Raw genomic sequence first — 24,557 nt, 5'->3', positions numbered from 1 at the left:
CATAAAACAAAAGGGAAATAAATTGGACTTTGACAAAATTAAAACTTTTATTTTATAACTAATACTGTTCAGAGAATGAAAATACATGCTATAGATCATCAGAAATTACCTGCAAATCAAATAAGTGACAAAGGACTAGTATTTCAAACATATAAAGAACTTTCAAACACACTATAGTAAGGAACAAACAACCCAACAAAAAAAAAACAGTGCACTGTTGGTGGGAATGAAGACTGGTGTAGCCACTGTGGAAAACAGTATGGAATTTCCTCAGAAAACTAAAAATGGGTCTGCCTTTTGACCCAGCAATTCCACTGCTAGGATAATATCCTAAGAACCCTGAAACATCAATCCAAAAGAACCTATGTACCCCAATGTTCATAGCAGCACTATTTACAATAGCCAAGTGCTAGAAGCAACTGAAGTGCCCATCAGTAAATGAATGGATCAAAAAGCTATGATACATTTACACAATGGTATACTATGCAACAGAAAGAAAGAAGGAGCTCCTACCCTTCATGACAGCATGGATGGTACTGAAGAGTATTATGCTAAGTGAAATAAGCCAGGAGGTGAGGGACAAATACCATATGATCTCCTCTTTATATGGAACCTAATCAACAAAACAAACAAGCAAGCAAAATATAACCAGAAACATTGAAATTAAGAACAATCTGACAGTAACCAGAAGGGAGGTGAGTGAGGATAATGGGGGTAGGGGGAACGGTTTTCAGGAACATGTATAAAGGACACATGGGCAAAGCCAAAGGTGCACTGGAAGCAGGTGAGGGAGGTGAGGATGGCTGGGGCAGGTGGTAAATTCAGACAACTGTAATTGAACAACAATAAAATAATTTTTAAAAAAATAGGCAAAAGACACTTTGCCAAAGAACATCTATGGATGGCAAATAAGTGCATGAAAAGACATTCAATATCATTTCCTATGAAAAATGAAAATTAAAACCTCTATGAGATATCATTACACACCTATCAGAATGACTAAAATAAAAGTCCTGCAAAAACCAAATTCCAATGAGGACTCAGTGCATACATTGCTAATAGGAATACAAAATTGTACAGCCACTATAGAAAAGAGTTTGAAAATTTCTTATGAAGTTACCATAAGCTGCCTTCTGGTCAAAATGGAAGCCTAGGTAGACATGCTTCACCTCTTCACACAACCATAGAAAGAATTACGACGAGATCTCAAAAACAAGTAACACCCAGAACCTTCAGAAGATCAAGCTGTATGGAAGTCCAACAACCAAGGATTTAAAATGGCCATATTCAGGAAACTAGATTGGCCTTTCCATGTTGCCCACAGAAAAAAGGTAGGCCCAGTCTCATCCATGGGAAACGATCTCTAATGAACTCAGAATGTACACTAATAGATTTGCTGATCTGCAATTCTTTACATGAGTCAGTAAGAAGAACCAGGTCTCTCCCATCAACACTGGGACATGAATGGTTGGAAAAGTGAAAACAGGTAGGACCTTTCAGATGCCCTGCAGCAGGATTAAAAGTAATGTACACTAGTTTGAATCAGTAAAGAGTAGATTGCGAAGGTCACCAGCATAAATGACACGGTATCTATGGAAAAATCCTCTCCAGCTTCAGATTATCTGCTTAAAATAAACTTTCATAATGGACCCATTTCATGGAATCATTTTATTCTGCATTCCTAGGATCTTGGCAGTAGCTTAAGATTGTTTACCTTTAAGGTCTGCATGACCAGCTCCTATTTTGCACCAGAAGATGTATTTATATGTGAATCCCAGTATTTACTACAGTATTTGGTAAGCAAATATCAAGTGAATATTGAATAAATAACTTTCACAGTGTTAAAAAATAAAATAAAATAAAATAAAATAAAATAAAATAAAATAAAATAAAATAGCCATATTCATCCAGACAGGTGCTTTATCTACATAGGCCATGCTACTAAGACAGGGAGTCAAAGCAGCTCTACCTACAACACGGAAACAAACAGAGAGAGGCTGCCAAATTGAGGAGGCAAAGAAATATGTCCTGAATGAAAGAACAGAACGAAAAACCCAAGAAAAAGAACTAAATGAAATGGAGAGAGCCAACCTATCAGATGCAGAGTTCAAAACATTGGTGATCAGAATGCTCAGAGAAATCACTGAGTACGGCAAAAAAGGGAAGACATAAGGGAAGAAATAAAGGTTACTCTAAGTGAAATAAAGAAAAATATACAGGGAACCAAAAATGAAGAGAAGGAAGCATGATTCAAATCAACAATTTGGAACAAAAGCAAGAAATAAACATTCAATCAGAACAGAAAGAAGAAACAAGAGTTAAAAAAAAAAAAACAAGGAGAGGCTTAGAAACCTCTGGACAACTTTAAACGTACCAACATTCAAATCACAGGGTTGCCAGAAGGAGTAGAGGAAAAGCAAGAAATTAAAAATTTCTTTGAAAAAACAATGAAAGAAAACTTCCCTAATTTGGCGAAGGAAATAGGCATACGAGTCCAGGAAGCAGAGAGTCCCAAACAAGTTGGACCCAAACAGGACCACACCAAGACACACCATAATTAAAATTCCAAATGTTAAAGATAAAGAGAGAATCTTAAAAGCAGCAAGAGAAAAGCAGAATTACCTACAAAGGAGTTCTGATAAGACTGTCAGCTAATTTCTCAAAAGAAACTTTGCAGGTAAGAAGGGGATGGCAAGAAGTATTCAGAGTGATGAAAAGCAAGGACCTACCACCAAGAGTACTCTAGACAGCAAAGCAATCATTTAGAATAGAAGGGTAGAGAAAGTGCTTCCCAGGCAAGGCAAAAGCTAAAGGAGTTCATCACCACCAAGCCATTATTACATGAAATGTTTAAGGGACTTATTTAATAAAAAGAAGAAAATCAAAACTATGAACATTAAAATGACAACAGACTCACAACTATCAACTGAATCTAAAAAATAAAAATAAAAATAAAAACAAAGCAAACACCCAAAACAGAACAGAATCATAGATATGGTGATCATTTGGAGGGTAATCAGCTGGGAGGGGGAAGAGGAAGAATAGAGGGAAAGGTGCAGGGATTAAGAAGCATAATTGGCAGGTACAAGATAGACAGGGGGGTGTTAATAACAGTATAGGAAGTGGGGAAGCTGAAGAACGTATTTGTATGATCCATGGACATGAACGAAGTGGGGGGACTGCTTGAGGGAATGGGGATACCAGGCAGAGGTGAGCGAAGGGGGAAAATTGTGACAACTATAATAGCATAATCAATAAAATGTACTTTTAAAAAGTTATCATAAGCTTACCATATAACCCAGCAATCCATTTTCTTGCTCTGTACCTCAGAGAAATGAAAATTTATGTACAAACAACAACCTGTACATGAATATTTACAATAATTCTCTTCAAAATGACACCAAACTGAAAAGTATCAAGCATCCTTCAATAAGTGCAGTATAGCCAATCGGTATAATGAATCTAAAAACGCATTGTGATCACAGAAACTAGTCCAAAAGTTTGCTTATTGTGTGATTCCATTTAAATGGTGTCCTCAGAAAAAAAAAAAACACCACAGTGATAGAGAACAGCTCAGTGGTTGCCAGGGGTTAGAAGTCAGGTAACTGATATGACTACAAAGGGAAGGCACAGAAGTTAGGGGAAGATGTAAATGTTTTGTACATATAGTGTGCAGGTTAACAAATCCACATGCATTAATACTTATAGTTGTATAAAAAGTCTATTTTACAGTATAATACCTTAAAAAATAAATAAATAGTATTTACTTCTTGTTCTTGCCTGAGATAAATATAGGAAAACGGAGAACAAGAATAAAAACAATGTATTTTTAAAATCTTTCCTACATAATGAAAAAGCCTAGAGGCAATAATACACCTAGACTCCAGAGCTGGAACCACCACTCCCAAAAAGGAATCAGGGGCTCCTTGGAGAGGTGGCAAATTACAGAACAGGGGCAGGAGAAGTACAAAGTAAGTATGACTTCCTTGTCATACCACCAAGGAAGCTCTCAAAGACTAATGGGGAAATGTAAGAACAGAGAAGTAGGCTTGAATGGGCCCCCAGTGGCCACTTTTGGGTCAGTCTGAACATCAAAAATAATAATAATGGTAATGGATTACAATTATTGAATTAAAAAAGCCCAAAACTGTGGTGATAGTTACACATATCTCTGAACATACTTAAACCTATTGTCACTTTAAATGAATAAGCTGTATGGTACATGAAGTTTTTTGGAGAAAAAAAAAAAAGAATCCATGAATCCAAAGGGATACTAAAAAGGGAGTTGGAGGAATGGTAGAGGAGAAAAGCTCTTCTTTACCAAAGAATGTAAGCTAATAAATTCAGAGAAAAATGACAGTATTAGGAAAACCAATGTTTTGTAATCACCAGTGAAATACATGCTTCAGGCAAGAAGCACCCACAGATGTTAAAACTACTGGGTGAAAGATTATTGGGGAACAGGATAATCACGTGGTCTCAGAATATTACCCCATAGATTACTTCTTAATAACAAAGGAGAATTAAACTGTTAGAGTTCAGAAAACTCAGAGAACACCAACTTAATCAGATGATTAAACTGAACTCTACCACGTATGGGACATTATACACCCCTAGTACAATACAACACAAGTACCCAACATCACACATGCAGTATTCATGTGCACATATACACATTTAATTTGAATATAATCATAAGGAAATCAGATCATCTAGATTATGGGACTGTTGATAGAACAACTACCCTAGACTCTACAAAAATGTCAAGGCCACAGGGAATAAAGGTTAGTGAAAACTAAACTAAATGCAGTGTGTAAGACTTTACTAAATCCTTCAGATAGAAAGAAGTTACAAAGCTTTTATTATTGGGATAATAGGAAGATGATAAAAATGACCATATATTAGATAATATTAATGTGTCAATTTCCTGGATATGATAATGGTATTGTGATGAGAAGCATGACTCTGTTCTTTGGAGACATATGCTCAGTATTTAATGATGAAGTGTCAGTATGTCTGCTACCTACTTAAAGTGTTTCAGGAATATAGATACATACACACACATTATATATAACATATATATAAGTATATATATAAATACACATGGGAGAGAGAGAAAGCAAATAAAGCAAAATGTTAATGTCTGAATCTTGGAAAAGAATATGTTTTAACTTTTCTATAAATTGCCATTTTTCAAAATAAAAAGTTGGAGAAAAAAAGGAAATGAAAAGGTGTTACTAGGCATTTTAAAACCTATTCACACAACATGGGACAGGAAATATATGCATTGCTATGTAAAATAGAAAAGATTTCAGAGCCCAACTCTGCCCTCTATTAACTATTTCTGAATGTTATCAAGTTATACCAGTGAATGTCAGTTTTCTGTTACTAAATAGGCAAATATCTCTTAATTCATAAAATGATTTACAAGATAGACAAACATTACAGATTGCTTGGGAATCATGACTAGATATGTAGGAAACGCATACATTCCAAGTACTCAGTTGGCAATAATGATTCTTTTCAGATTATTACAGATGAAATGAAAAACATATGAAAAGTCTGGCGAATCTTGTCTGGTGAACTGCAGGTGCTGGATGAATTCAATCTACTCCCTCCTTCAAAAACAGAAAACAATGTGATGAGAACTTACCAAGAGGTTACCACCCTTTGGTGTTTTCACTTTTCAAAACATGTCCAAAACATGATGATTAAGATCAATTAACAATTGTGTGAACCAACAGATATGTCAGTAGAAAGTGTAACTTCCACAAAATCTTGGTTGCTCAATAAAAGACATATCATTGTGTATACTGACAATTTACCCTATTAAAAAAATAAACTTCCTCCCAAAGTGATTTTTAACTTGGTCATCATTCCATTTTCCAAACAAAAGTATGAAATAATTCATGGCTAAACAACAGGGAAGACTCATAACATGTGGTTCAAGGTATGTGAGAGCTTTATTAGAAAACTTGGATAAGTTTAAAAGGCTCTTATATACACAAACTTAATCACTTATTTCCCAAATATAATTAGGATGTACACTAAACTGATTAATACCAAAATGCTTCTCTAAGAACCACAATTTACTAACATAATTCCTTGTTACTTAAAAAAACAGTCAGTGACACATACTTGAGGCCAAAGAATCATTATGAATGGTTATCAAGTGTCACTAGTAAGAACTTCCATAAATTATATTAGGCACTAGGGAAAGATAACTACCTGACAAAAAAATCAGGATAAAAGAAAAGCCTTCAAACAAATCAGCCATATACTTATATTTATTATGCCTTAAAATGTTTTTAGTTAGATGAGGACAGTAAGGCACCAAAGGTGTAAGAGCTCTGTCAGAGGCAGAGCTGTGGTTGGGCTCAGGCAGTCTGGCTGCAAATCCACCATCTGAACTACTGTGCTCCAGGACATCCAAGATGCAGCAACTCCAACCCAGGAAGGCAGTGAGAAGTCCAGACACAGTGAATGATCACTCCAGATTAGAATAGGAGGATGGAAGAGTCCAGGATTCCCAAGGGAAAAAGAACTCAATACAACAAAACATGATTTTGAGATTGTCACACTTAAACGTGTGAAAAAGTCAAATGCACCTCACAAAGGGCAATTAGAAACTCCAGGAAAAAAAATAAGAAGGTTCATTCTCCATATGTCCAGCAAATTCAAATATTGAGTGAGTTCTGGCAACTGATTGGGTGCAGGAAGACAGTCCATTTGATCTGATGTTTGAAAACTGTCTGTCAGGGTGATGATGCAGGACCAACACAAAAGGAAGTGTACTCTAGCATACTACTTGGCCTGCTGAAGTCTCATGAATGCAAAAATATACAAACACCAGGTCACTGGTGTTCAACTTTTAGGATCAATCCAGAAAAACCATGGAAGAAGTGATTGTGAGTGAAGAACAGGATGAAACTGTCAGCCACCTTGACAATCTAGGACCAAACTGCAGCTAAGAAAAAGTCATTCCAAAAAGGGGGAATTTGAAAGGTAAGGGGAAAAAAAGGAAGTAACAGCTTTAACTTGTAAAGAGAAAGTTGTAAGATGCTGAAAGATTGTGGAATAAGAAATAAAGACACAGATACATGACAAAGTTTCTAATAAAATAATCAGAGACATGAAATTTATATAACTGGAATGCTGGAATGAGACAGGGTTAGGGAGAAGCATGATGTGACCTTCTCCCACTCCAGAGACTCAGTAATTATACCTACAATTGACAAATTAAGAAATGGGTATTTACATATACAGGTGGGCAAAAGTAAGCCTATAGTTGTAATAAAAATAAATAATAACAATTAATAAATAATGCAAGAATAAACTTGCATACTCACAGCTGTAAACCTATTTTGCCCACTCTTATATTATCCAACAATCTGGATGTAATAGGAACTAAAAATAGAAATGGTTAGAAGAGGTCACCTCTAGAGAATGGGACTAGAATGGAGAAGGACAGGACAAAAGACTTACTCTTCATCAAATTCTTCTCTATTAGTTGAATTGTTGCCAACTGCATGTATTACTTTGATAAAAAAACATTTGAACAAATCAGACTTCAAGTTAAATTATCATTATTTTAGAAGACCTTTTTAAAAATAAATTATTTCATATAATGTCCAAATCTGGCATTTTTTTCAGGTTTTTAATTTTTGAAACAATTTATAGACTTTCTTAAAAGCTGCTTATACAGGGAGTTCACATGTACTCTACATCCAAGCTTTCCTAATAACTCAAATAACCAGAGTATGATTATCAAAACCAGCTATTAGTACTAACACAATACTAACAGCTAAATTGGACCTTATCTGAATTTAACCAGTTCCCCTCCTAATATCTTTTTTATGTTCCAAGATCCCTCACTGCATTTACTTGTTGTGTCTCCTAAGTGTCCCCTTACATGTGACTAATTTTATCTTTGTTTTTCCTAACCCTGGCTATTTTGTACAATGTCTCTCAGTTTGAGTTTGTCTCATGTTTTCTCATGATCAAATTGAGATTATGCACTTTTTGCAAGATGACCAAAGAAGTGATATTGTGTCCTTCTCAGTGCATCCTATCGAGAGTGTATGATATCAATAGATATTATTACTGATGATGACCTTCATCACTTTAATAAGGCAGTATCTGCCAGTTTTTCCAACTGTAAAATTATTGCTTTTCCATTTGTAATTGAAAAAGAGCTTGGGAGATACTTTGAGACTGTGACATTCATTTTTTGATAAGTTACATATACTTACCAGTTTTTATCTTTTAGAGATGCATAATGAAGTACTTCTGGATTAAATAAGACGTTATTCAGTAATACTGGCTTGGAAAACACTATTTATTATGCTTGGATTTCCATTCTTAATTTGAATCACTTCTAAAGGTGCCACGCAATCAACTCAAGAACTTCAGGATTCATGTATACTGAAGTTTCTGCCACCAACAATTAAAACAGGCATTGTGCGCCCTCTAGTGTGCAATTCTGTAACACAACTTTTGCATCAACAAGATCAGTAACAGAAAGCAGAATATTCTTACAAAAGAAACACCCTTCTCTCTCCCCAACTTCTGATTCTCCACTAGTTGATAAGTTATCTGTTAATTACTTTGTTAGGTACAACAACCATTTCAATGCCAAACATTATCAACTTTTCCCCACCTAGTGTGCTCTTTCTCAGAACATATGCTAAAGTCCAGGGAAGAAAAGGGGGTAAGTAGGCTAAAATCAGTCAAAGCATGTTTAAGAACCTCAACAAAGGCTAAATGAAGGAGGATTAATGTTACTGTCTCACTTATAAGCATGTGTTTGGCCAAGTTGATTACTCCATTTCTATCTTTTTGAATACTCTATATGATTTAGTCTTAAAAATGAACTACCACTTAATTTTCCTATGACTTACTGCAAAATTCTAGAAGTGAACTGTGCATTTCTCTGTAAGACATAGAGGAAGCAAAGTATAATAAGCAACATAAACTTAGGAATCACAGAGGGTTAGCCTCTGTTTTCCAGTCCTGCCATATGCTAGCTACCTGCTTAACTTTTATAAGCTTCAGGCTACTGATCTGTGCAAAAAAAAAAAAAAGTTAATATCTTACAATTTTATCTAAAGATTAGAAAAATATATGCAAAGCACATGGTCAGACTTTAAATTGTAATTATTATCATTATATAACCCCAAGGTAATATATAACCAAGTAGTCAAACCTTCAGGTAAACATTTTCAATAGTTCCTTTAAATGACTCCCTTCAACCATAATCCTTAAGATGCACAAACAAAACCAGATTTTGACTTCCAGTCAAGATGGAGACATAGGTAGACATGCTTTGCCTCTTTGTACAACCACAAGATTCACAACTAACCTCAAAACAAAACACACTCAGGCTGCCAGAAAATCAAATTGTATGGAAGTCTGACAACCGAGGATTTAAAGAAGCCACATTCATCCAGACGGGTAGGAGAGGCAGAGACAGGGAGACAGGGCACAGAAGATGTGCTGTGGCACCAGAAAGGTGACACTGGCATAAAGGGCAGCTCCCACATTCACATGTGGAGGATAACGATCAGGAGGGATACCTTGGGAGCTAGCAATCCCAGCCCCAGGCCAGATCGCACAGCCCAGGGTTGCAGTACCAGGATAATAAAGCCTCATAACTTCTGGCAGTAAGGGCTAGTGGGGGGTTGGTGCAGTGCACGAAACTGCTGATTTCTTAGAAGAATCCATTTAAAAGGCCAATAGACCTAAAATGTATGCAAATCTACCCACTCTGGGGGCTACCACCAGGGCAAGAGCTGGAGGGGCTCCAGTCGTATCTGGGAAGTGGGTGAAGTGACTAGAAATGGGGCGAGTGACAAGCAGATCTCCAGAAGCCAGGCAGCAGCACTGTCTCCTCTCCGAGCCCTACCCCCCACACAGAGCCACACAGTGGTGAAGTGGGTTGCCCTGTTCTGGCAAATACCTAGGGCTCTGCCCCATATAACTTTACAGATGTGCTAAGACAGGGAATCAAAGCAGCACTACCTAATACACAGAAATAAACACAGGGAGGCTGCCAAGTTGAGGAGACTGAAAAATAAGGCCCAAGTAAAAGAACAGAATAAAATCCCAGAAAAAGAACTAAATGAAACGGAGAGAGTCAACCTATCAGATGCAGAGTTCAAAGCACTGGTGATCAGAATGCTCAGAGAAATCACTGAGTAGGGCAAAAGCATAAGGGAAGAAATGAAAGCTACCCTAAGTGAAATAAAGAAAAATTCACAGGAAACCAACAGTGAAAGGAGGGAAGGCTGGATTCAAATCAACAATTTGCAATACAAGGAAGAAATAAGCATTCAACCAGAACAGAAAGAAGAAACAAGAATTAAAAAAAAAAAAAAAAAACAAGGAGAGGCTTAGAAACCTCTGGGACAACTTTAAACGTACCGACATTCGAATCATAGGGTTGCCAGAAGGAGAAGAGGAAAAGCAAGAAATTGAAAACTTTTTTGAAAAAATAATGAAAGAAAACTCCTCTAATTTGGTGAAGGAGAGAGACATACATGTCCAGGAAGCACAGACAGTGCCTGACAAGTTGGACCCAAAGAGGGTCACACTGAGACACATTATAATTAAAATGTCAAAGGTTAACGATAAAGAGAGAATCTTAAAAGCAGCAAGAGAAAAGCTTACCTACAAAGAATAGTTACCTACAAAGAAGTTCTGATAAGACTGTCAGCTGATTTCTCAAAAGAAACTCTGCAGGTAAGAAGGGACTGGCAAGAAGTATTCAAAGTGATGAAAAGCAAGGACCTACCACCAAGAATACTCTAGCCAGCAAAGCTATCATTTAGAATAGAAGGGCAGAGAAAGTCTTCCCAGGCAAGGCAAAGCTAAAGGAATTCATCATCACCAAGCCCTTATTATATGAAATGTTAAAGGGACTTATCTAAGAAAAAGAAGATAGAACTAGGAACATTAAAATGACAACAGACTCACAACTATCAACATCTGAATCTAAAAAAAACAAAAACAAACTAAGCAAACAACCGGAACAGAATCATAGAAATGGAGATCATTTGGAGGGTTATCATCTGCAAGAAGGAAGGGGGAGAATAGGGGGAAAAGTGTAGGGATCAAGAAGCAGAATTGGCAGGTACAAAGTAGACAGGGGGAGGTTAAGAATAGTGTAGGAAATGGAGAAGCCAAAGAACTTATATGCATGACCCATGGATATGAACCAAGTGGGGGGATTGCTGGAGGGAAGGAGTTTCAGGTAGGGGAGGGCAGGGGCCATAAAATTGCGACAACTGTAATAGTGTAATCAATAAAATATACTTTAAAAAGTAAAATAAACTGAAGTGCACTGCAAAAAAATTCAGATCTTATCTTCACACTTGGTTTTCTTAATAAACAAAATAGTTTCTTTCTTAATACTCCTTATGAGACAGTATACAGTACTTATAATCTCAAGGGTAATTTTTGATCCACACAGTATTCATTGTACATAATTTGCAATATATTTGATGAAGAATATTCATCATGAGTAAGTTGTTTACTATTTTCATATGTGATTTCAAAAAATGTTTTATATATAAAATATTCACAGGAGCAATCCTTACCTGACAAAATTAAAATAAGGGCTATTTGTGGAAGGCATAAGAATACCAGGAAATACAAAAAAGAAAAGACAAGGAAAAAATTAACTTCACTGGGAGTGCAGAAAGTTTATATGGCAAAAGACCACTAACTTGCCTGAGAATTAAGTGAGGAAGCCATAATTCTTGTCAAATGCATCTTAGCCTGAGCATGTGTTAAAGATTTGAAATATCTAGGTACTTAGAACTGAGAAGCAAGTATAATAAAATCACTGGTTTAGTCATCAAATATTTTCTAAGTATGCTGTGTGTCAGGTACTCTGCTAGGTGTTGGATTAATAGTAGGGAACAAAACAAACAGTAGGTACCTCACGGTGTGGTGTATATTCTATAGGCGGAGGTAGGCAGGTAACAAATTTGTTAACAAGAAATGAAGATAATTTCAGATAATGGTGCAAGCTAGGGCACCACGTTAGGGAGTGATCAGGGTCAGGCAAGTTTATTTTGACTACAGTGGTCACAGGAAGCCCCTCAGAGAAGGGATGTATGACTGACACCTGAATAATAAGAGCAAATCATGCAAGTATGTGGGATAATGTGCACTAACAAGCCATTCTTCTTCATGAACATTTCCATCAAGCAGATTCTCTAAAGTTTGCCCTCTGATTCATTTTATTTTAATGTCATATAGATGAATTCCAGTTGCTGAGAACTTACTTTCCCCAAACTCCTGGTACTAATGCCCACCTAAAGGTTTAAAGACTGAAGAAAGATATAAATGTGGACTACTAATTTTAAATGTATATATTTTTCTCGCCAGGAAAATGTATCTGCCTATAAAGTGCAAAATATACAGTTCACCATAGCAGTTAAGATCTTGCAGCTCTCATGTTCTCCATTCTCTCCCTTACTGGATGTCAGACTTTGGGCAGACAACAACCTTATTAAGCCTCAGTTTCTATAAAGCAGGGATCCTGTTTTGGGGTCATTGTGATGATTTTATGAAATAATGCATGCAAAGAATTTAGCACAATGACTGGAACACTGTAAGTACTTAGTAAACATTAGCTACTATTTCAGTTGTGATTTACCTATTTTTCAAGGAAAGTGTCTACATATGACTACATCAACACAGGTATTCTGAAATCTTAATTTTAAAATCAGAATTGTGTAAAAATAAGCAACTTTGGAGTAAATTCATGTTTTCAGAATAATTGTAGAGAGAACACCAAATGATTTTTAAAGAGCTTGCATGTGTGCCCAAAAGAACAAAGGTGGCAGAAAAAGAATAAAAAGACATCACAGTTTAGAGAATAGATTTAATGTCCAAAAAACTGTGATCTAGAGAAGTGTTGTGGATGTGAGCAACAGGGTACCAACTGTGCAGCTGAAGCCAGAGGTGCAAGAAAGTGCAAGGGATGGAACTTGAGCTAGGACCTGAACAGACAGAACATCGCAGACACTGCAGGGTGACTCAGTCCCAGTAGTCCTAAGCTTCCCTTTGCCTGCCTTTACCCATGACACTGAAAAGCTACATACATACTCAACTTCCAGTCCCCATGCAACTTAGGGTGTCCCTAAGACAACTAGGCTCAAAAAAGTTTTTGTTCTCGAGTAAGGCTAGTACTTCCTCCTGCCCCTGCCATTTCCACATGCATGGAAAGGAGCCACAATACCTAAAAGTGAGATACCCATTGTGTGACCATGAGTAAATTAGCCAACATACTAAAGGGAGCCAAGCAAAATGAACACGCCTGGGTTCTCGATGCCCTCATTTAACTAGCACACCAAACTTAGGGTAACCATCTCCAGAATTCTTGTTAGAGAAGGGAAAAAAACACCTTATTTGGTGCAGGCAGTCACGGTAGTCCAATTTTCTGTTATTTGCAGCCTAAGTGCAATCTAAACTGAAACGCAAAGATGAAGGAAGAGGCTATTTCACATGGGATGAAAAACACAAATGAACACCATACACGGAGCTACTTCAATGTTATGGTTTATGATACTAACATTTAAAATGAAATTTAAAATGAAGAATCAAATTCCACCTTCATCGAGCAGCTTTCTTATCTGTTTACAATGCAGTCACATTACCACATTTACACCCCAGCAAAACCTGCACACAGGAACTACTATGCCTTCAGGATGACATGGCCAATGTGCAGCAACAGAAATATGCAGCCTGTTCAAAACTGCACAGTGCAAATCAAGTCCATTTGAAGAATGAGAAAAGTGAATAGCAGCTGGTTTCATGTAAACAAAACATGAGAAAATATGCACAAAAGGGCTAAAGTAATTTTTCTACATTAAGATAATTTTACTAAGTTGTTCCTTCTAAAAGTGTGTGTTTATTTAAGAGATGAAAAAACTGTAGGCTAAGAACCACATTTGAAGAGTAATAATTTGGGGTTCTTGAATTAAAGAGTGAACTAAATGAACTATGGTTCCTTCTTCATAGAACATCTCTACAGTAAAGTTGAAATGTAAATGCAATTGACTCATTTTATAAACCTTTGTGATGAAAAAGGATATTTCATTTTCCTTTGTTTAATATTCATATTAATAAGAATGTCTCACTACACTGACTGAAACCCAGAACAATAAAACAGTGGACAAATTCCAAAAGCAAATGGATTTTCTTTTCCCATGAAGCTAACAGTATGGAATTTTAACAGATGTTCTATTTGGTCATAGTTAATAAAATGAATTATGTAGGATTAAAATAGGGTTCAATATGTTTGCCTTGGATTTTAACTGAAAAACAATTTCACATTAAAAGTTTCAAAAGATTTATAATCACTTTTTTCTTTTTCTGTGGAATTACTAAGATGTAGAATATAAGTGAATTAATTATAGCACTCACTATACTTCTAATAAAAGCAGGCTTATAAAAATTATTTTTTTAAGGTTTAAGAAAACTGAAAATTATATACTGTTTGGTATTCCACCACCTAACTAATGCAAAGATCTTATAATGTAGTGTATCCAAAGGCTGAACCACCAACTTGCATAATTTCAAGTTCCCTCACAGATCCCTCAGCATTCTGAAATGGTCATGGTATCTAGAAGCATCTGAACAAAAAAGTAATCAAACTCAAAGGAATCAAAAAACCACAAATATTTACTGAGTGTTGACTTTGTGGAAGGCATTATGCTAGAGCCCGTGCATGCTATGAAGAGGTAAAACTCCAGCTGCTGTTTTCAAGAGGAACATTCATGCTGAGAAGAAAAGGCAGAAATATGTATGTAGCCATAAAGAACTGAAAAGTAAAGACAAACCAAAAAAGAGGGGAAGAGGTGAATCAAAGAAAATTTCATAGAAACACACAGACAGATACACAGCACTTTGATACAAGGAGAAAAAATATTATCATAAAATAATCTCATCTTACTTTTTCTTTTTTTGCCTTTTTACTGTCATGGAAGCAGAAACTAGTACACAGGCTTAAGGATATTAAATAATTAAGAAGAGTTCTAGCTATAGTTGCTTCAAAACATTTTTCAACAGGAAACATTCAAGTGTTGCATTCTCAGTTAGAAAGCCTTCCTCTAGATGGATAATATTATGTGGCAAATAAATTCCAGTAAATTATCAATCTGTCCCAAATGAAGATAATCATAAGAATTTTCCAACCCAACTGCATTAGTAATTTTGATCTGCTCAACCATCAACACTCTCCAATTGCAGTTAAGAAAGCTTTACAAGTAATGACAGTTAGCTGGCCTCTAGTTCAAATACAACTATTGTTACCCATCATCATGAAATGGCATTCACATGTTTAAACGCAGAGAGATCAAGGTTGCATCCCTGTTCAAGAACCTAAGAACCTGGAGGCATATTCCTTTATTTCTTTCTTTAAGTATATTTTAATGATTATGCTATTACAATCCCTATCCCCATTTTTCCCCTTTATCCCCTCTCCACCCTGCACTACCCATCCTTCCAGCATCCCCTGCCCCCGTAGTTCATGTCCATGGTTTGTACATATAAGTTCTTTGACTTCTCTGTTTCCTCTACCATTCTTAACATCTCCCCATCTATTTTATGTCTACCAATTATGCTTATTTCCTGTACTTTTCCCCCACCATTCCTCCCCTCCCCCCGAAAATCCTCCACATGATGTCCATTTTTCTGATTCTGTTTCTGTTCTACTTGTTTGCTTAGTTTTGTTCTTTTTTTTAGGTTCAGTTGTTGCTGGTTGTGAGTTTGTTGTCATTTTACTGTTCATAGTTTTTGATCTTCTTCTATTTCTTAGATAAACCCCTTTAACATTTCCTATAATAAGGGCTTGGTGATGATGAACTCCTTTAACTCAACCTTATCTGGGAAGCACTTTATCTGCCCTTCCATTCTAAATGATAGCTTTGCTGGATAGAGTAATCTTGGATGTAAGTTCTTGCCTTTCATGACTTCAAATACTTCCTTCCAGCCCCTTCTTGCCTGTCAGATTTCTTTTGAGAAATCAGGTGATATTCTGATGGGAACTCCTTTGTAGGTAATTGTCCCTTTTTCTCTTGCTGCTTTTGAGATTCTCTCCTTATCTTTAATCTTGAGTAACTTAATGATGATGTGCCTTGGTGTGTTCCTCTTTGGGTTCAACTTCTTTGGGACTCTCTGGGTTTCCTGGACTTCCTGGAAGTCTATTTCCTTTGCCAGATTGGGGAAGTTTTCCTTCATTATTTGTTTAAATAAGTTTTTAACTTCTTCTTGTTCTCCTTCTGACACCCCTATGATTCAGATGTTAGAACGTTTAAAGTTGTCCTAGAGGTTCCTAAGCCTCTCCTCATTTTTTTGAATTCTTGTTTCTTCATTCTGTTCTGGTTGGATGTTTATTTCTTCTGCTCCAAACCAGTTTCCTTCCCGTTACTGTTAGTTCCCTGTATATTTTGTTCTATTTCACTTTGGGTAGCTTCCATTTGTTCCTTCATTTTGTGACTGAGCTCAATCAGTTCTGTGAGCATCTTGATTACCAGTGTTTTGAACTCTGCATCAGATGGGTTGGCTATCTCCTCATCGCTTAGCTCTTATTCTGGAGTTTTGATCTGTCCTTTCATTTGGGTCGTATTTCTTTGTCTCAGTGTACCTGTTATATTGTAGAGGAGCAGGGTCTTAGGTATTTATCTGGGCGAGGCAACTCTCTTTGCTGCCTTGTGGTGCTGTCTATGGTAGAGGGGTCAGAGAAGGAACAATGTGGCTTGCTTGCTCCATTCCAGCCCCATTTTCCAATGAACCCTGTCATGTGAGACTGGGAGTTTCTCCCGAGTGGCAACCCCTAAAGTAGTTTACAGCTAGCTTGAGTCTTTGGCTTCCTGTTCAGCCAGCCTCACCTTGCTCCAACAGTCTGCCACCTTGCTCACATGGTCCTCCACCTTGCCATGGGTCCTCTCCACCCTCCCAACTGCCCTCCATCCCTCCTACTGATCTGATGAATGATTCTTTAATTCCTTGGTTGTCCCAGTTCCATGCAGTTTGAATTTCTGGCACTTAAGGTTGTTAATTGTCTTTAGATTGGTTGTTATCTTCCTTTTGGTTGTGCAAAGAAGCAAAGGGTTTCTACCTAATCCACCTTCTCAGCCCGAACTCAGATTCCTTTATTTCTGAGTCTCCTCACAGACCATGTTGCTGTTATTTTTCCTTCCTGAGCCTGCTGTGAGATTTCAACATGAAAAGTCTATGCAACATTCTGCCCTGGCTGGCATAGCTCAGTGGATTGAGCGCAGGCTACAAACCAAAGCATCGCAGGTTCGATTCCCAGTCAGGGCACATGCCTGGGTGCAGGTCACAACCCCCAGCAACCGCACATTGATGTTTCTCTCTCTCTCTCTCTAAAAAAAAAAAAAAGTCTATGCAACATTCTTAGCACAGATGGGCAAACCTGGGCTCAGAGAAATTTAGTAACTTGCCAAGAGCAGAACTGCATTTCACACTTAGGTGTCACTTCCTGTCAAAAACTCTTTCATTCACCAAAAATACTAATAACCATAGCTAACATTCCTTAAACACCTGTTATGTGACAGGCTCTGAAGAAAAGCACTTAATAAGGATCTTCTCATTTAATTCTAACTCTAGCACACATTTAAATAATCAGTTTACAGTAAAGGAATAAAATAGTTCTCAGATATATGTTAAAATGACCAGGCTCACTTAAAATTAAAACTACAGTGAGATCATTTTCACATCTTAGATTGCTAGTACCCTTAGTGAAGTAAAAGAAAACAGAGAGCTCCCACAATGTTGGCCAAAGTGTCAACTGGTGCTTCCACAGAGAGCAATTTGGTTGTAAGTATCAAAATTACAAATGCCTATACACCTTTAAGCAAGCAATTCCACTTTTTGGCATATAACCAAAAACATCCTCAACAATGACACAGGAACAATATTATTCATTGTTGCATGTTTTCAATATCCACCAATGAGAAACTGGTTAAATAAACAATGGCTCAATTGTACAGTGGAGTATTATGCAATCACAAAAGAGAGAAGGGGCTCTTTATGAAGTGATATAAATTGATCTCCAAGTATTTTGGCTAAGAAAACAGACAAGATGCAGACCACCCAGAAGAGAGGGGTTCTTGAACAATACACGAGATTTATACAGGGTGGGACAAGGGTAGGTTAACAGCTGTGAATATGTGAAACAGTTTATTCTTGTAATGTTTATTATTATATTACTTATCATATGAACAACTGTAAACCTACCTTTGTCCTACCCTGTGTAATGTGAAGAGTTTGGGGAAAATGAACTTGGTACAGACAACAGAACTGGAAAACAGATATGGAAGGACAATCCTTGAGGCTTGATTCCAAAAGATTCCTGTTTCCAGCCTCTAGATCAGAGGAATTACCACTGCCTGAAGTAGATATTAAGCATGATGAATTTTGGGAGATTTCCAGTCAAGATGGAGGCATAGGTGAACACAGTTCACCTCCTTGCACAACCAGATCAAAATTACAACTAAACTATAGATCAACCATCACTCAGAATGGTCAGAAATTGAGTTGAATGGAAGTCTGTCAACTACAGAATTAAAGAAATCCCATCCATTCCAGACTGGTAGGAGGATCGGAGACATGTAAATGCAGAACAGGCTGGTCTCATGCCCATGTGTGTTGGGTAAAAATTTGGAAGGGGTATCTCAGAAGCGAGGGGTCCCAGCCCCACACCAGGCAATAAGTACATACATATCTATCAACAACTGAATCTAAAAAACAAACTAAACAAAAAAGAAGAACAGAGACAGAATCATGGATATGTAGAAAGTTTTGATGGTTGCCAAATGGGAAGGGAGTCTGGGGAAATTACTGAAGTGGTAATGGGATTCAGAAGTACAGATTGGTAGTTACAGAATAGCCACAGGGATATCAAGTACTATATAAAAATTGGAGTAGCCAAATAACTTACATGTATGACCCATGGACATGAACAAAGGGGTGGGAATTGCCTGAGGGAGTGAGGGGTACTGGGTGGAGGGGGGGCAAAGGGGAAAACATTGCAACAACTGTAATAGCATAATCAATAAAATAAGCATAACTAACTTTGGAAAGCTACCCTATCTACTTGCAAGTTAACTTTTCAATCAGTGTTCATTCTTGTGCCTAAAGAGATAGACTGAAGGCCTCAATGAAATTAAAGAATATATTGAATGATTTATTTTGGCCTGCTTGACTTTGAATGCATGTGTTTGATTGCATGTGTAATAGAATTTGGAGGGAGATTCACTTTCATTGAAGCCTGGTAAGAAAATTAGGGAGAGCTGGGGAGATAACCCTCATCTATCTCAAATCTCTTTAGCAGCCAAACTTACCTACTGAAAAGAAGCCAGGAGTTATTCATCACCAAAATGGCAACATCCTGCCACGAAGCAGCTACAACCAGCATATCACTGTCATATTTGTGCAGACATGAGTCAAACACCAGTAATTTATCCTACAAACTCCAGGGGACATTATGTCAGGCTCTTCCAAGGGATCTTCCCCTGTGCTCCACGAGAGTCTCCCGGCAAACATCCAGCTGGGGTGAAATATTCAACCTCTCCTCCTAGTAAATACCCTACTTGGTCAAGTGCTTTCCTGAAGTGCCCTCACTAGGTTTCAGGTAGAGGGAAATCACTCTTGCCTCTTCTACAGGTGTGAAAACCCCAATTCTGCTTGATAAGCAAGGTACATGAGTTCTTTCACAGCCTTGTGCCTTTACTCATGCTGTTACATCTGCTTATCCCCTTGACTACTTCTAATCACTCCTTCAAGAATTAAGTCAAAACTAATTTTTATTAATGCAACAAATACTATGAGTGCCACTCAAGCACTGCTTCTAGAACTTTAGCTGCATCTTATTATACCCACATCATTACAGCACTCCTATACTGCACGGTAACATGTCCACTGCCCTAATTATTTCTTTCTATGTGGTGCCCAACACACAGCAGACACTTTTTAAATGATTGCTGAATAGAAATTGTGGATAAAACACATTTGCTGAGCTTAATTTGGTCCTACTTCTTTTGAAACAACTTGCCCTTCTCTGCTTTCTTCTTCCATAGACGTCCTAATTCACATCCACGATCGTGAAGCTACTCTCCACAGAACTCTCAGGACAATGGACCATCTCAAATCAGCCAGGCTCTGAAGCAGCTGTGACTCTGCTCCACACTTCCATCTTACTACAGTGACACCACTGCATCGCAGTGCTTGGCCAAGATCATGAGGAAAACAAATACTGAAAGGGTGAGGGAAATGGCATAATCTGTTGACCTTGCTTAGATTCAATCTAAAATTCACAGTAACTAAAATAATTTAGGAGAACATAGGGATAAGCCTGCAATCTCCACAAATATCAGATGTAGTTAAAAAAAAAAAAGGTGATAGCATTCATAAAATCTAAAGAACACACAATCTATTTTAAAATGCATGGATTTAAACTTCAATCTCATTCTAATGGACTACTGCTAGGGAGATAAAACTACTTTAAAGGAAAAATTATACACAGAATAAATGTATAAGTTTCCTGGTGATTCTCATTAAGGTTTCAATGTATTTTCTTATTGAAACAATCAAACACACTCTTGGCAGAAAAAAAAAGATTTGAAATTGGTGTCAGAACAGTGTAAGAACTGAAACTACTTATAATGCAAAAATTTTGTTTAAAGCAGATACATCACTTCTTATTTTTCTTATTTTGAAAAGAAGCTATGTTTCTTTCAGCAATAATTCTTCTCTCATTTCATCCGAAAATCTGTACAAAAGTAATATTTCAACTAAAATAAGTTCTGAAAGCCCTTTTATGAATACGCATAATGCAAAGACCCCAATTAAATTTCCAACAAAGTATGCCATTTTGAGTAAACAAAGTCATCTCAGTAGGGTCATGCTATTTGCAAGAATTGCAGGCTAGAAATTAATTACCTAAAAAATTAATCACATTTGTTATGACACGTGTCAAAACAAATTTTAAAAGAATAGAATGCAGTTGTAACCATGTGTTTTATTTATTTGTTTAAATGCAAAACCAGTATTCTCTGGCATGTAAATATATTCATTTATTCAGCATCTCTCAGAAAACTAAAAAAGGTTCATTGGTCTCCCTGCCTCTTCCCTGTACCCAGGTGAAATCTGAGTAACTAATGCATGTTTAGTAAATCAGAATATAAGTGCAGAATCAAGCTATAGCACAGGTGGTATTTTTGAAAGGCAGAAGTCATCTTCCCACAAACGACTAATTTTGACGCATTGTTTGCCTGCAAAACAAGTTTTTCAAAGAAATATCACCTACACCATACCACATGAAAGGTCATTACCTTGTGCGAAACAAAGCTTTAAATAACAGTATAGGTGTTTTATAAAGAAAACTAATCTAATGCAGCAATTTTCAACCAGTGTGCTATGAGAAGTTTTAAAACATGCAATACCTGACTATTTTAGTCAGGGGCACTGATCTTTTTTCCCTTACATTGTCAAATTAAAAAATGACAACAGCCAACACAATAATAGCCATCAGGTGTGAATGAATCAAAATTATACATATTTTTCTCAGATCAGCAAAAAATATATTTTTGGTATGCTGCAGAATTTTAGTAATTAGTTTATATGTGCCATGAAATCAGATGCCAAAAAGGTTGGAAATTGCTGATCTATAGTATAAAACAAACAAACCAAAAAAAAAAAAAACCTAGTAGTATGTTAGGAATACCAAAGAATTTCAATATTCTGTTGATGATGACAATATTTATTCAAAGTAAAAACATTTTCATAAGTAAAAAAATTTCAGCACCCAAAGAACACCAAACAGAAAGCAAGGACGGAGCAGATGTACGCAGATGCTCTTCTGTGTTTTCTTTAACACAAGATTCTGTTCCAGTCCTTTTCACAATTATACATCTATCAGACCTTCATGGTATATCTCAAGTCCTTTATAACTTTGTCAATTATATCTCAATAAAACTGGGGGGGAACCTCTAGGATTTAAACTCATTAAAAAAGAAAAAGAAAATTATGTCCCAAACGAAAGACTTAATATCTCACATATCTGTATATCAACTTTTAAACTTTAATACAGCCCCTTTTATGTGAGGCAAAAATTAAATAAAATATGCTTCTTACAGTCATATACTGAGGTCACTCTGCTTTTTAAACCCCACCCTCAAAAAAGAAGAAGAAATGGATCACACTGAGTCATGGGGTTTGGAGTTGGAAGGCACAGGAGGTAAAACAGCTTGTGGGCCAGAACTCCAGGACAGACTGGACTCCTCAGCCCACCACACTGCTTTTAGGAAAACAAGAGTTAACTGCATCATACAGATTTTTGAGATACCCGCCTCTTAGAGTACTTCTTTCATGACCAATTTTTCAAAAATTCTGTGTATTAGAGTAATTAACTTAATATCTTACTCTTTTTAGTTATTTCCCAATATTTCAGCTACAACAAACACTTATCACTGTAGAATTACAATGAAGCTACAGGATTGCTCATTCTGCCAACTCATTCATTTGACCCATTTACTAGATGTAAAACCAACACAAGACTAAAGAGTATTTTAAAAAGTGATCATAATTTCCTTTATAACTTTTTAAACCAGTTTCTCTAAATAAATTTACTGAACAAAACATATTGCTTTTTGGATTTCAATACTGGAAATTAAGTTCATTACCTCTCTCAAAACTGTGCTTGTGTAGCCTCGATACAGTCCTCGGATGCCCTGAAACAACAGGAAAGAAGAGCAGAGGTTCCAGAAGGACATTCAATAAAGTGCATGAACTGCTCCTAAAATCTGAGCTTTAAAACACCGTAAAGACCACAGTTCTCTCAGAAGTTAAAGGTTCTAACTGGCCCAAGGTATATAAAGCTCAGGTCAGCTCCCTTTGAAATGAAAACATCTCTAATAATAAAACTGACTACATACAAATTGAGCTTCAGGTGCTTTCTATATTTCTTCTTGTGAAAATAATACCTGAGATGTTTTAAATAAAAATATTTCCAAAAGCAAATGCACACAGAATGTTGAATATCTTTTCATATGAAAACAGAATTATGCTTCAAAGTTTCAGTCAGAAGATATCATATATTCATTAATAACCTCTCACTAGTGAGAAAACCTCTGGACAAGCTTTGGCTTATCTGTTCCACCATCCACATGGGTCAACAGAGACCCTCTACTGGGCTGACCTCATTCATACAATTAAAGACTCAGTGTCCCCTCACCAAGGTGACACAGGGGGACCATTGAGAACAACTTTTTCTAAAACCCACACTGACTGAAATTTCCATGTGATTGACTTTTGTTTAAAAAAAAATGAATTGTTTAAAGGTTTCTGTAAAACTATAATGAAAAAGAGCTCAGTGGTTCTTAGTCCCATGGCCAGCAGGAATGATTTCTGACCCACAGCTTAACACTAACCAGGAAAAGAGGAATTACACTTTGATATAAACATTACGATGTTGGTGACTGATATCCGTCCATTAGTAGACTTCTCTTCCATGGCCCTCGAATTCTATAGTAATGTTTTAATAGCTCTTCATCCATTTTACACATTTACTACTTATTCCATGTCTGATTCCAAAAAAACTGTGGAAGGGTTACAATGTAGGATTCATACACAGTAGTGGCACTTACTATGTGTTTGTTTAGAAATTTTGAAAAGAAATAAAAATGAAAATAAAATTTTAAAAACAAATAAAGGAATGATAATGATAATCTTAGCATGAAAAGTTACTATAACACTACATTAAATATAGCTTTAAGGTCTCTTCTAGGACTCCTGATATGAGACTCACAGTGTTCATATCAGATGATATAAAGTCTTTTTAATAAAGAAAAAAGAACTTGAAAACACATCTTACCTCTTGATATAAAATGTGTGAGAAAATCTGAAATGTTCTTGAAGAAGCAGAAACCTGTGCCCTCTGCTTAACTACTTCAGAAGGAACTCGAATCAGGCAGGCAACCTAAAATATATAAATTTAAGTACATCCTAAAAAAAGAAGTAACTGCCAAGAAAATTGAAATTTTTTCATAAGTAAAAATTATGGAATAAGGAAGTATAATGTAGAAGGCCTAGTGCAAGATGTCAGAAGGTTGTTTTTTTTTTAACACAAAACACTTAGAACCCTTAATGAACATACACTGTTTTATCGGCTCAAAACCTTCCCTCCCATTTTCCATATAGAGCCTCCCACCTCCCACCACACTGTTCCAATCATATCTGTCTATAAGCCCCTGGGTAGCAACAAGCACATTTACTCATGGTGAACCCCTCACACCTGTTGAACAGCATCTGGTGTTCACATGACAGTCATTTCAAACATGTGTGACAAAAGACTGAACTAATCAATCATGACTTTGCTTTACTGGGAGCAATGCACACATTGATAGAAGCAGGACTATTCCTTAACAAGTTACTCCTACCCTTCCATCTCACCCCCTGCAGCCTCAACCAGCTCCCAGCTCCAGCACACCATTATCTCCCACAACAGAGGAGTAACGCCAGGT

The 24,557-nt window shown here is 36.7% G+C and overlaps 1 protein-coding gene across 9 annotated transcripts in view; it reads right to left on the bottom strand.

The window, feature by feature from the left end:
- Window positions 1-24,557, bottom strand: part of SLC25A26 (solute carrier family 25 member 26) — a 152,079-nt gene that overhangs the window by 100,650 nt on the left and 26,872 nt on the right. For 8 of the 9 annotated variants that reach the window (XM_045832254.1, XM_045832251.1, XM_045832249.1 and 5 more), the window contains 2 exons: window positions 23,909-24,013; window positions 22,719-22,766 (listed from right to left, as the gene is read on the bottom strand). The exons of the other annotated variant lie outside the window; for it this stretch is intronic. In XM_045832254.1, the coding sequence (XP_045688210.1) occupies window positions 22,719-22,766; window positions 23,909-24,013 (153 nt within the window). The remainder of the gene's footprint in view (window positions 1-22,718; window positions 22,767-23,908; window positions 24,014-24,557) is intronic. 9 annotated transcript variants of the gene reach the window in all.

Source organism: Phyllostomus hastatus, unplaced genomic scaffold, assembly GCF_019186645.2.
Source record: "Phyllostomus hastatus isolate PE091 unplaced genomic scaffold, TTU_PhHast_1.1 phas_contig_16, whole genome shotgun sequence".
Taxonomy (NCBI): domain Eukaryota; kingdom Metazoa; phylum Chordata; class Mammalia; order Chiroptera; family Phyllostomidae; genus Phyllostomus; species Phyllostomus hastatus.
The sequence above is the reverse complement of the archived record's forward strand: the minus strand, read 5'-3'. Positions and strand labels throughout refer to the sequence as shown.